This window comes from Felis catus, chromosome C1 (genome assembly GCF_018350175.1).
Source record: "Felis catus isolate Fca126 chromosome C1, F.catus_Fca126_mat1.0, whole genome shotgun sequence".
In the NCBI taxonomy this organism is placed as follows: domain Eukaryota; kingdom Metazoa; phylum Chordata; class Mammalia; order Carnivora; family Felidae; genus Felis; species Felis catus.
The window spans coordinates 59,777,699-59,792,204 of NC_058375.1; the positions used below are offsets into that span (position 1 = coordinate 59,777,699).

The 14,506-nt window shown below is 34.7% G+C and overlaps 2 protein-coding genes across 3 annotated transcripts in view; one reads left to right on the forward strand and one right to left on the reverse strand.

The window, feature by feature from the left end:
• NEGR1 (neuronal growth regulator 1) overlaps positions 1-14,506 on the reverse strand; it is an 851,322-nt gene that overhangs the window by 674,358 nt on the left and 162,458 nt on the right. The gene's annotated exons all lie outside the window — the stretch shown is intronic.
• LOC109502393 (40S ribosomal protein S7-like) lies at positions 6,535-9,776 on the forward strand. The gene is made up of 2 exons (XM_045034863.1): positions 6,535-6,636; positions 9,371-9,776. Exons 1-2 carry the CDS (start codon positions 6,535-6,537, stop codon positions 9,737-9,739), a joined length of 471 nt encoding a protein of 156 aa, XP_044890798.1. The 3' UTR covers positions 9,740-9,776.

A 14,506-nucleotide genomic window follows, 5' to 3' on the forward strand; every position in this document is an offset into this window, starting at 1 on the left:
TATTATCCACTAAGAGAGCATAGTCATATTTTCCTTATCAATAATTTCCTGTTTGGTATTTTTTATAAGAGTGTAAATCTTTTCCTGTAGGAATCAACCAAAGATTTAGGAACACTTCTGCTAATTGATTATGGTAAGTTTTCCTTGAATGCTTTATCTTAAGGAATGAATCTCCAATCCCCTACTTACACTTTGTAATGAAAATCCCTGTTTAGATAGAGTTCTATTTTTTTTTTTTTTTTTTTTTTTGTGAGTGCCAAGTTCATCATACTGGCTACATTTCTCAAAATCAAGGCATATCCCTCCTGCTGTCTTATACTATACTTTTTGTTTATTTTTTGGTTTTGTTTTTAAAATATTAAAAGAAACGATTAGCTACTGTATGTAATTATGATTTCAATCCTTTCCTGAACAAGTATTTACTATATCATAAAATTTGGGAATCCACAGACTCCAAAACTGCTGCCATTTTGATAGCAAGTCTTAACCCAAGACAATCTCAGGTTGAATGCCCATTAGGGTTTGTTTGTAAGGAACACAGAACTGCTCATCTTTCCAAGCTAGCTATTACAATGACTATTTTCTTTCTAATTCTCCCTTCCACCTTTTATTGTCTGCTTCCTCTGCTCCCACATTTACTTTTAATAACCAAAGTAATGGATTAGAAATTTCATTTTCTCTAAGCTGTGATCTAAAGTATGTGTTTCTTAAAGTATGACTAAGCATCTTGCTAAGACTTTCACAAGGCTAAACCCAGTTTGTAGTACTTTCTTCTCTCTGTGGATCACATTTCTTTACACTTCAAATACTAGTCTTATATGATCAATTTTCCAATTAAGCTTGAAAAAACACCAAATAATTAGAAATGATGTTTGATGTTTCAAGGTGAACCTGAACTTCATTTCATTTTAAATGTTCTCAAAAAAGCATGGGCTTCATTTATTCCAGTCCTTGGTTTATGGAGACCCCAGACCTTAAGTAAACAGAAATTGAGCAGATAAGATAATAAAGCAAAGGATTATTTCAAATTATTTCACTCTATAAAAAACCTTATTATGGAATCTATCTATGTGAATAATTGGTTGAATTAATTAGACAAGTCAGTGAAATTTGGTTTGACTCATTTAAAAGTTAGCTATCAAATTTTGCCCAACTTTGTCTTATTTTCACATTAAAAGGAGTCAAAATAAATATAACCTAATATAATATTCAATATTAAAATAGTTTGTAATAAAGATCAAAGACTCATAAATATCCTATTAATTACATTTTCTGACATTTTTATGGTCTAATTCATTTAAGCAAGTACATTCATATGTAAAAGGTGTATCTTCAAAAACTCCATAATACGGTAGTCACACATACCTGTGGGGGATACATTCCAAGACCCCAAGGGGATGCTTCAATCTGCAGATAGTACCGAAACCTATGTATACTATGTTTTTTTCTATAAAAACATACCTATGATAAAGTTATCACAGGAAGAGACTGACAATTATAACAATTTACTGTAATAAAATTTATGTGAAGGTGTTCTCTCTCTCAAAATATCTCACTGTCCTGTACTCACCTTTCTTCTTGTGATGATGTGAAATGATAAAATGCCTCCATGAGGAGATGAAATGTGGTGCACGGTGCTGCCAGGCATGGTGATGATGCAGCAGCGTTAGGCTACTGTTGACCTTCTGACACTAACGTCAGTAGGGTCATCTACTTCTGGTTGACGGCAGGAACTAAAACCTTTGGAAAGCAAAACCACTAATAAAGGGGAACTACTGTACTAGGTCAAATATTTGAGACTTATTTTAAATTTTTAGGTAAAATAAAATTCTATAAAGTCTTGCCTGGGTTGTTTAGTTTTAATTTTTATTTTCTCTGAAAGTTTCATTGACTTTTGAGAGGTGGTACTTTGTTTTATTTTTCAGCTTTATTGAAGTATAATTGACAAATAAAGTGTACAATGTGATGATTTGATATACATTGTATAAGGATTCCCACAATTGAGTTAATTAACACATCCATCACCTGAGAGGTCATATTTTATAAGGGTTAAGAGTTAAACACTCTTAGACTGGGTTTGAAATCCACCATCATCACCCTCACCACCCACTAGCTAACAGATATTTGGAAGTTATCCAACACATTTGTCTCAGTAAGGTGAGAGTTATAACACTACCTCTCTTTCTTAGGGTTGCTGTGAGGACTAACTGAGCAAAAATGAAAAAAAAAGTTGTATGTTTGATACCCACACAAGTATCATACAAGTGCTAATGGTCAAACTATCCAGATTATTTAATAATATAGATTGCCAAGGGAAGAGCACCAAACTTTCTCTGCCCTGCCTCATTATTTTCCTCTATGGCACAGACCTCTGATGCTTCCAGGGTTCAGTTTAACCCATCAATTTCCTTTTCAAAGATATCTTAAATGGCTTCATAGAAAAAAAGAGGTCAACTAGGCCTTGATTGAGTTCAAAAACTTTAACCACCGAAGAGAAATTGTGTACTATTTTCTTCTGCACCCAAAGTTTTCCCATTTCATGCTTTACAAAAGGTCTAGAAAGTGGGAAGAATCTTACATGCTTTGGTTCAGAGATAACAGGAGTTTCAGACTATTTCACTAGTATTAGAGAATGCCTTGACTAAAAGGGTCATGAAATTGAACAAGCTACTTTGCATTGAATATTGACCTTATGAGTTGACCCATTCTTAGTCCTAGCCTCCAAACTCTGATTATATTCCTTCTCTTAGTATTTGTCTGTGTTGTAGAGTCAAATGTGACTTCCAGAGTTCAAATGCTGCTGCACAGCAACTGTCTTGTAAAATGGTAGATGAGTTAATCTTTTAACAAGAAGAACAAAAATGTGGAATATTTACTTTCAAAAAATCTATCTATGACCATGACACATCAAACAGATATGTAGATCTGGACTGATCATATCTCTAGACCATAATGGTTTATTGTTCAGTTTAGGCTGAAGAGTGGCCAAGAAGAAGGACGGAGAACTGAAACGATACAATCCACTGCTCCTGTGGGAAACACTATTACAAAGTCATACTCTTCTGGCCTATGTTCAACAGTACAGAGGACAGGCCTACTTTTCTTTCTCTCTGCTATATACTGGGGCCAGTTTAAAAATCATACATTCTGGCTCCATAAATACTTATTTCTAAGAGATAAAACAGATTGCTCATTAAGAATTACTTCCAGACTTTTCTGTGCACACCAATCTAAAGCTATTCACCTCATAATTCTGCCCGATTCCAACCAATTATATATTTTGCAAGACCTATCTTCAAATCACCCAGTGCAGACACTAAAACCTTAAATAAACTTTTCTGATTTTCCTCTTTGGAGTATCTACTAAGAACCTATGGAAGCAATATTCTCCTTTACTAAATTAAATCTATTTGTCTTAGCACTGCTTGATCAGCATGTTTTTCTAGTAGCTGTTGGGAAGTCTACAATGATACCTAATAATAACAGATAAATTGCAAGTAAAACACAGAGTTATATCAGAAGATTTATTCTGATTGTGGCTCATTACAAGTCACAGGATAACTTTTTTCTTTCTCCTGTGCCAACCTAACATGTAACCTTCTTTAAGGGCTATACAATTTTCTCCAAGTTTCACATTTGTGTTAAAATTAAGCTTCTGTGGGCGAAGCAGCCTTTTCCCTTAGAAGTACACAACAAAAAAATAAACAAATAAAACTAAGTAGAATGAAAATCTCCTGATTTTGCCTAAGGTTACTAAAGGATTTCATTTTCAAATTAGTAATGTAAGATTTATAATTTGATCTTATGATTATTTTCAAGTGTTTCAAGTTCTTATTCATCTCAGTAATGTTATCTTTGTTTTTAAAAAAATATATTATTTTCATTAAAGTTTATTCTGAACTAGAAAAATCACAATTATTACAGAATGTCTTTAATTTTATTTTCAATTTTATGTTTTAAAGTTTCATAGGGTATTTTTCAGGAATTGAGGACTATTTTGAACAGTGAACATTCATAGTATTTTTCTATTCCTTGTTATTTCTCACTCTGACAGATTTTAAAATTCTGCATAAGAGCAAAGATGATTTTATTTCACATAATAGTTGCTTCCCTAACCTTAAATGCATTGATTATATATGTAAGTATACTTTATTTCTTAAATATGGGGGAGACACTAAAAAATCTATGTCTTGTTCACCACTTAGGAATTCTAAGTTTTGGAGATTGTGATTTTTTTTCTTCTTAAATGGAAAATGTTTCAAGAAAATAAATTAACATATATGTAAACAGATGGTAGCCTTAGACTTGTTGGTTTCCTAGCTGGATGATATGAAAATATAATAAAACAAATTAAATTATTTACACTCATGAATTTTCTTCTTTAGTGAGGCACATTTAATGACTTACCATTCACACTGGGCCTGTTAAGTAAACTTCCTAAAAACTTTTCTCCTCATGGGGCCAATATTTTATTTGTTTTCCACAGTTACTTGGCCCTTCTTCATACACATTATAACTTTATTTTCTCACCAACTTAATGCTTGCTGCTGTGGTTAGTATCTAAGCTGGTTTACAGATGATAAAATAAAACTTAGATTTTTTTTTAAGAATTATTGTTTTTAGGTAATCTCTGCACGCAATATGGGGCTCAGACTCCTAACCCAGAGATTAAGAGTCATATGCTTTATTGACTAAGCCAGCCAGACACCCTTTAGATGTTATTTTTTATATGATACACACAAATTCATTTTTGTATTCTGTCAATAGTTCATAAAATACCTGCGGTTGCTATAACTTTAAGTAAATAAGAAATTCGAACATCTTTCTATAAGCATAATACTCTGGAATTGGATCTTACGTGGCAAGTGTTCTTATATAATACTATTTGACCATCTAAATATAAATAAAAAGTAAATATATAAATAATGATCTTGGAATTGCCAACATGATATTTAAATACTATGATTCCCAAAATAAAATGATTTAATTTGATTCTACAGGCTAAAATAACTCTTTAAAACACAGTTAAATGTTCTGCCTGATTGATTCTCAGTTTCTAAGGAATAAAGAGACAAGAGTGGAACTGTAGGTCCCAGGCGTGTAACTAGAAACCAAATCAATACTTAATTTTAAAACATCCACAAGGAAAGTTTTAGAAATATAACATAAACTTTCTATACTAGTTCCTGAAGAGAAAAACACATATATGGACGACCTTGCTTTTACTTAAAATTGATTTTATCTGATTCCAATACTTCTTCCTCTTTTATTATTACAATCACACAAAACCATTAACTCATTATATCTCTACTCATAAAAAGGAGCCAGCACAAGGTCTTGTTAACCACATATTCATCCAGTGTGTGCAGAGCTCAAAGTTTGGGTGCCTTTCTAGAACCTAGTCACTTTAGTACACAGTTAAACTGGACTTATTGTGATCACGTTAATTTCAAGGGCAATTTATCGATATGCTCCAGTTGTGGAAGTAGTATGGGCTGGCTTCCATCATCTACACACATAAATAGCGCTGAGTTATCTGTCTATTATTTACAATTATTTGTTGTGTGTTTCATATAATATGGAACTTCATCAGCTGAGGACAAAATAAGTTAAGACTCAGACACTAAATTTTTGCAGTTATATTCATATTGTATGCTTTCATTAGACTGCTCAGGCTGCCACAGCAAAATACTACAGAATGGGTGACTCAAACAACAGAATTTACTTATCTCATGGTTCTAGAGGCTGGAAGTCCATGATCAAGGTGCTAGAAAATTCAGTTTTTAGTGAGAGCTCTCTTCCTGGCTTGCAGAAAACACCTTCTCTATGCGCCCTCAATGGTCTTTCCTCTGTATGCCAACATCATTGGACCAGAGATCCATTCTCATGACTTAACCCAACCCTAATTGCCTCCTGGAGGCCCCATCTCCAAATACCAGCACACTGGGGGGGGGGGGGTAGACGTCAGGGCTTCAATAATGAATTTGGGTTAGAGACAATTTATTCCATCACAATACTTAAGCACAACTTATGCACTTGACTCACCCTCCTCTCCCATAAAACATCTTAAAGAACAAAAATCAGTAGAAAGCATCTGTATAGTTGAGTTTCAACAAAAACAGAAATAAATGAAATAAAAACCTAAGATCCATCAAAATAAAAACTTGCTGAACAATAAACATGGACACTCAAGAATTTTCCAGCAGGGAAAGAAGTATCCAGCTACAGCAGTTCCTTAGACGTTTATGATAAAATACTTGGCATGAAAAAAGCAAAGGAACACTTTTAAAATAATTGCTAACTGGTAAATTTTGAATGTAATAACTGCATCAAACTAAGCTTGGGACTTTAAAAATCCAAATTAGTAAATCCCTACTTGTGCTTCAGGGTGAAGTTCTGAAGAAAATAAAATCAGCTCAAGCAGGATTCCAGGGCAGTTTTAAGAATTTTTCATTTTCAAGAAGTAATGAGAAAAGGAAAATATAGATTATTTTTGAAGGCTCAAAGAAAAAGAGATATACTTCATTCAGAATGATGAACAACGTAACTGAAAGCTTTGTTTCAGATTCTTCCAGAAACAGCAAACTGCTTCTTTCAAACAGCAAAGAACTGGCAATGTTGACTATGGCTACAGAAGTAAGGAGACTGAAGGCATTCCTAAAGTAAGGATTCATTAAAATAAATGCTAGATGTCATATTAGAAATAGCTAAAATTTTTACAGTTGGTTTTCATTCTCTTTTTGTATTAAGTGATTAACTGAGGTTTAACAACATAAGATGGCTATTTTAAATAGGTGAGGTCTTTACATATGTTTCAATAACTATCTGTCCATCATTCCTCCATGTCTTATCTATTCCTAAGGTTCACACCGAAACTGCTGTGCTGACCCTGCAACTCTAATAAGCAACATTTGATCCTGACAACAGTCAGGAGAAATAGGCTATCCTAGAGAAAAATAAAGACACATTTAGGTTACTCAACAACTTTCAATCAAGTGTGCCTTACAGAGAATGCTACAGCCAATTCAGGAAAGAAGCATACTTATAAAAAGTTTTATTAGCATGATGAAAAAATTTTGTGTAAGTAATATGATGAGTTAGATGACATAGTTGGTATTTCAATCTCCCCCTGTCCCCCCACTTTCCCATTCAGACAATTCAATTATGCTCTAAAAAATTCAGAAGCCTTATGGTAAAAAATCTCCATGGTCTTTATGAGTGTGACCTTCAAAATTAAAATGCTAAATTGAAAAAGTGTCAATTTGCATAAGTATTGCAATCTTGCTATTTTACAAGAAACTCAGCTATAGGCAATATCCTATGCTATAACTGTGACCTTGCACCTATAAAATGGGAGAGAATAGCATTTAAGCTCAATGAACTACTCACATTTGGAAGATACTAAAAACAGCCTAAGTCTGTAAACATGGTAGCTATATAACTTTCTGTTAATGAGGTTGTAACTGAGAAGCTTTTAAAGTAAGGTTTTTTTAGCTGAATCCTTACTAAAGCAAACCGAAGTGTCACATCTCATTATGTAACAAAGAAATAAAATATTATGTACATATACATGTATATATACATATATATGCACACATACACCTTTATATATATATTTCAATATTACGAATATATTTACATTGGCCTATACACTAATTTACCTAATTATTTCTCATTTTATTGCCAAAGCAATAGTACAGACCGTCAAATGAATCCACATCTCAGTAAATACTAGAATAATGTAAAAGGCAAGCCACTTCAGCAGCAGACATACTATATGAAATAATTCATTTTATTTTATTTTTTATTTTTTAAGTTTATTTCTTTTGAGAGAGAGAGAGAGGGAAGGGCAGAAAGAGAGGGAGAGAGAGAATCCCAGGCAGGCTCCACACTGTTGGTTCAGAGCCCAACATAGGGCTCGATCTGGTGAGCTGAAATCAAAAGTTGGACACTTAACCAACTGAGCCACACAGGCACACAATGAAATAGTTTTTTTAAGAAAAAATCTGCTGTTTGCTGAATGGCAACTGCTTTAAACCATAACACAATGAATAGGTTGGGGATAAAGGGATACAACATAAGCAGTAACTCTTTAACCCTTCTTTGTTCTTGTGGAATGTTCACTATTGCTTGCACCCATTTTACCTATTTATCATTCTTTCTTCCTTTCTCTTTCTTTTTCTTTCTTTTCTTCTTTCTTTCTTTCTTTCTCTGTCTTTCTTTCTTTCTTCCTTCCTTCCTTCCTCTTTTGTCTTCCTATTAAAAGTGTTTTCCTGGGGCGCCTGGGTGGCGCAGTCGGTTAAGCGTCCGACTTCAGCCAGGTCACGATCTCGCGGTCCGTGGGTTCGAGCCCCGCGTCAGGCTATGGGCTGATGGCTCAGAGCCTGGAGCCTGTTTCCGATTCTGTGTCTCCCTCTCTCTCTGCCCCTCCCCCGTTCATGCTCTGTCTCTCTCTGTCCCAAAAATAAATAAACGTTGAAAAAAAATTTTTTAAAAAAGTGTTTTCCTTTAAATATACAACATTACACCATGTATTCTGTATTTGCTACAGAATGAAATAAAGTTGTGTAAATAGTTCCACTGGACATGGATACTTGCTGTTAAGGTATTAACACTCCATGAGCTTATTTATCACTTTGTATTATGCTCCACTGAGTCTACTTGAATAAAGAGCAAATGAAGAAATTTTTAAGACATATGGCCTTCATTTCTTCTTGGGTCCAATCCCCCTTTCCTAATATGGTATATTGACAGAGCATATTTAATGGCTTCACCAAAAAAAAATTCACTGTAGAAGCAAAATACAGATTTTATGTTCTGCTTCCCACCAAATCCTTTATGCTTTATTGATGGAGAAAATCTTCCTCTGCTCATGGATGAAATACTCCGCATGATTCCTGACTTTTCTTCTCACTCATTGATAACACAGTCATGGGTCCCCCTCTCCACTTACTAAGAATGGTAAGTCTCATATACTAATCATGAGCTAGATTTGATTTAGTGTTAAGTTGCCAACTTCCTCGATTCAGACCCTGCTTCAAGCTGGAATTTCTACAGTGGGATATGAGAGAGTGATTAGTTTCTATTTATAGTTTCTCTGGTTTATAGTTTTCATTTTCCTTCCTTTCCTTAAGAACCTTTGACTCAGCTCCAGCAGGGAGGTGCTACTCTTAAGAACCACTGTCTGATTCAGCCCTGGCAGGGAGGTGGATTGTGGAGAGGAGTGAAATGAAATAGGAAACTCTTAGGGGACTATTTTTGTTTAATTTATTTAATGTTTATTAAGTTTTGAGAGAGAGAGACAGAGACAGAGCAGAAGCAGGGGAGGAGCAGAGAGAGAAGGAGACACAGAATCTGAAGCAATCTGAAGTCTTTCCAGAAAATCCAAGTAGTGCGTGAGCTGGAGAAAAAGTTCAGTGGGAAGCACGTGGTCTTTATTGCTCAGAGGAGAATTCTGCCTGAGCCAACTCGAAAAAGCCGTACAAAAAATCAGCAAAAGCGTCCCAGAAGCCGCACTTTGACCGCCGTGCACGACGCGATCCTGGAGGACTTGGTTTTCCCAAGCGAGATTATGGGCAAGAGAATCCGTGTGAAACTGGACAGCAGCCGGCTCATAAAGGTTCACTTGGATAAAGCACAGCAGAACAATGTGGAACACAAGGTGGAAACCTTCTCGGGAGTCTATAAGAAGCTCACAGGCAAGGATGGTAACTTTGAGTTCCCAGAGTTTCAATTGTAGACAAAATGATTAAATAAAACATTGAAGTAAAAAAAAAAAAAAAAAAAGAAAGAAAGAAAGAAAGAAAGAAAGAAAGAAAAGAAAAGAGCTCAAACCCATGAACCGCAGATCACTACCTGCACTAAAGCCCCTCCAAGGGACTACTTTTAAGTTAGGTTACCCTCTCTACATCTACCAGGTGATTATAAGTCAACAGGAAATGATGCTGTAAGGATGAAATTGTAAGTTAATTAAAAAAATACATTAAATCAGAAATAGCTTTTAAAAAGGTGATATATTGGTGCATTTGAGTGGCTCAGTCGGTTAAGTGTCTGATTCTTGATTTCAGCTCAGGTAATGATCTTGATCATGACATTCAATGTTGAATGTTTTGAAGATGATGCCTGGGCATATGTGGTGATTATGAAGTCACCATCATTACCTGAGTGGATCCTGAGAAACTTAACAGAAGACCATGGGAGAGGAGAAGGAAAAAAAAAGTTAGAGAGGGACAGAGCCAAACCGTAAGAAACTCTGAAAAAAACGAGAATAAACTGAGGGTGAGGGTTGATGGGAGGTGGGAGGGAGGGAGCGTGGGTGATGGGCATTGAGGAGGGCACCTGTTGGGATGAGCACTGGGTGTTGTATGGAAACTAATTTGACAATAAATTTCATATTAAAAAAATAGAACAATTTCAAAACAAGGCAGTAGTCTGACTATAAGGAGTGAGTGATAAGAAAACTCTGGCAGAAGACACAGAGTATTTTATTAAGGATATTTAAAATGAGGGGCACCTGGGTGGCTCAGTCGGTTGAGCGTCCGACTTCAGCTCAGGTCATGATCTCACAGTTTGTGGGTTCGAGCCCCGCGTCAGGCTCTGTGCTGACAGCTCAGAGCCTGAAGGCTATCTCTCTCTCTCTCTCTGCCCCTCCCCTGTCACACTCTGTCTGTGTCTCTCGCAAAAATAAACATCAAAAAAAAAAAGGATATTTAAAGTGAAAGAAAAATCAACAGAAAAAGAAAAATAACTTTAGGGACTAGCAGAGTCCCTTAGGATGTGGAAAACTTGAAGATTATTTCTAAGCATGGAGAGGTAGATACAGTTACACAGGTAATGATGATAGAAGAGGATTAGGGTATGAATGAAGTTATGGATAGGAAAAAGCAAAGTAGGGGGTTCCTGGGTGGTTCAGTTAGTTTAGCATCTGGCCCTTGGTTTTGGCGGATGTCATGATCTCACAGTTCATGAGTTCGAGCCCTGCACTGGGCTCTGTGCTGACAGCACAGAGCTTCCTTGGGATTCTCTCTCTCTCCCTCTCTCTCTGCCCCTCACCTGTTCTCTCTCTCTCTAGATCTAAATAAATAAATAAACAAACAAACAAACAAACAAACAAACAAACTTATTTTTTTTTAAAAAACAGGAGTAATGATAGAGGTGGATGTTTCATAGGTAAGAAAAGGGGAAGTTCAAATTGAAGGTCTTTAAGTTAGTAGAGAAAATTTCTTTCATAACTGAAAAGAAAGGGTAGTGTTAAGGTTGCTGAGACTAAAAGATTTTTGGAGACGTTGAATGGAAAACAATATGGAAGATCCATAAAAGATGCCAGATGACTGTGAGAACTTACACACAACTAAGATAAATATAAATTTGTCCTTGAAAAAGTAGGATCTAAACTTAATTTTTGGACAACTTTTCTAAAGTTATTGCATTTGCGTGAAGAAAATGTAAAGGTAAGTACTAGCTAATACACTGAGTTTAAGCTATAAGAAAGCAATAATAGTAAAGTCAGAGATCATTTAAGAACGGTAACCATAGCATTGAGTCAAAAAGACTCATTACTTACAAATAATATCAGAAACTTACTAGACAAAAGGAATAGGAGTTTGAACTCAGTGCAAATTTGAAAATTCACAGTTAGGTTTCCCTGCTACACTATTCTGTAGGCTGAAAAGCTGAGATGCATTGGAGCACTCCAATTCAATTTGAGAAAGCAGTGACCCAGGCATATGCAATGTGAAAATTTCACTGTCCACTTCCCCAAAGTTCTTTGCTTATAGGCATGCCTCATTATGTAGGAAAAGTTCAGTAGATATTGCTAACTATGTTAGTTTAAGTTACTCATATTAAATTTCAGATGTTAGTTCTCAATCCCAACTATGACATAGGGAAGCTGGAAAAGAAAAAAAAAATGGGCTTGAATAATAAGGTTTTGATTTCTAGGATGATTGGATTTAGACTCTAAAATGACAGGTTATAAATTTCTTCCCATTGCTTTGAATGGAAAACTAAAATAAAAATATGACTAAGGAAGACAGCAATGCATTTAGAATAAGAAACTCATCAAACTTTTCGACAAAGAAGGATTGAATGACCGAGAGCAATGGTCGTAGAGATTAATTTACTACTTTGAGGTCCTAAATATTGGATAAATCTTTAGACACAATTGTGAATGAAGTATCTATTAGGATTCAGTATTATCGGTGTTCCCTCTCTATCAAAATCAAAAGTGTCATTAAAGTATAGCTATAAATACAGGTTTGGATATATGAAATTTTCTTGTTTCCTGTCATAGTAAGAGATATTCAGCTGCTTTGTAACAACCTAGGAAAATTCAAATTATAAAAGGTTCAAGCTTGATTTATACTGCTTCTTCAATAAACCATTTTTTCAGATAAGAAAATTTCTCTTCTTACTAAGTCTATATACAATGATTTGAATCAAATATCATTAAGGTGGGAATAATCACACATCTTAAAAGCTGGTTACAATGAATCATCTGATTGAAGAACTACTTTGCAATATCATAGGGAGGAAATTAACTTACATTAAGAATATTATAAATTGTATTACATGAAATTACCACACTAAAGATTTGTGAAACCATACTTATAAATAGAATGATCTACTCCAAAAAATTATGTCTTACATATATTTTAGCAAATCTAACCACTAGAGAACAAAGCTTTGCTTTGGGAAACAAAACAAAGCAAGACAAAACAGTACTGAATAATATAAAAAAAAAATGGTCTGGGAAAAGTATGGTAGATGCATAAATGCAATTTTTAGAGAAACTTTTTACATTAAATTTTAAAATATGTTAAACACTTTTACCTACTTAAACAACAGTTTGATATGTTTCCTTTGGCTGGGTTTCTAGTCTCATTTAAAGAAAAGGTAATTTTAGCATTTTTTAGGCAAAAAGATGTCATATCTATTGTGCTTTGGACTTAAAAATGTTTATTTATTCATAGCATCTCTAAAATTTTCTTTTCTAAAGCTATTTTGCTTTGTTTATTTAAATACATAATTGTATCAACAGAATCTTCAATTACACGCATGCACACACACACACACACACACACACACACACACACACACATTGGTTCATCTAATGTTTGTTTCATTATACATATACCATCATTCTTCCAATCTAGCAAAATATATTGGGCTGAGTCTTTATCCTATTTCGTCTTTTTTTTTTTTTTGAAATCTGGTCAGTCTGCTATTATAATTCCAATGATTGTTTAAGTGGACCAGAGATTTCTAGAAAAGAACAATTTTCACTAAAGACCAAAATTTTAAGGGACAAAATATGAAATTTATAGCCAAACAATTGTTAGGACATCTTAATGAGTAGTTAAACTGAATGGATTATTAAAAATAATATTTTTTAAATCATCTTGTATTTCCATTTCATGCACTCTCACACCCATGAGATCAGACTTTTGTTGCAAGGAGATTCTGAAAGATTTTCTCCTTTTTTTTTTTTAAATTTAACGTTTATTTATTTTTGAGACAGAGAGAGACAGAGCATAAACGGGGGAGGGTCAGAGAGAGGGAGACACAGAATCTAAAACAGGCTTCAGGCTCTGAGCTGTCAGCACAGAGCCTGACACAAGGCTCGAACTCACAAACTGCGAGATCATGACCTGAGCCGAAGTCGGCCGCTTAACCGACTGAGCCACCCAGGCACTCCCGATTTTCTCCTTTTTATAACTAATCATTGTGTTAATTCTTTACTTAACTATGTTGATATTCTCACCTAAATTCATCGGAAGCATTCTCAGTCAGACCCTTCTTCTAGTTGTAATTTTTCATATTTTGTCTCACATTTGATTGAGTACTTTCAGATGGATACCATTACACAGGCAAATATGACATATGTGCAATGTGCTTAACCATTCTAAATGTAGATAAATAATACATCATTTATAATTTGTAAGACTAGAGTCTGAGGGTATATCAAGACAACTCAATATGATTCATTTCAACTTACAAGTTTTAACGAAAGGAGTGTACCATATCATCACAATGATATAAGTCTTGCTTATAAAGAATAGATGATAATTTAGAGAAAATGCTTTATACAATTAAAGAATATCTGAGGAGTTGTATGTCAAGGAAAGCATAATTGTAGGAGGTTAGAACTAGAATAGACCTTAGAAAAAAATAGATATTGCAACCTCTTTAGGAAGTCTGAGAGCTGTCCAAAGACTCGCAGAGGCAGATAATGGCAAAACTGAGACCATGAACCAAGCCTCCTAGTTCTTAATGAACTGCCCTTCTCTGTGCTTCCTTCTAGCCTTCTGTGTTGGGTATCAAATTTAATCCAGTGTATGTCATAGGTAAGCAGCTATATCTAGCCCTTTTTTTAGATCACTTTTTCCTCCCACTGAAAACACAACTATACTTAACAGATTCTAACATTAAAGTCTTCTTTCTCCTGCTTGCCATGAACCAATAACTTCCCAGGCAAGCGAGCAACATTATCAGACAAGGTTATCAT

Coding starts and splice junctions, on each gene's coding strand:
- LOC109502393 (XM_045034863.1), top strand. CDS start 6,535: ATGAACAACGTAACTGAAAGCTTTGTTTCAGATTCTTCCAGAAACAGC. Junction 6,637..9,370: donor TGTTGACTATGGCTACAGAA/GTAAGGAGACTG, acceptor AGCAATCTGAAG/TCTTTCCAGAAAATCCAAGT.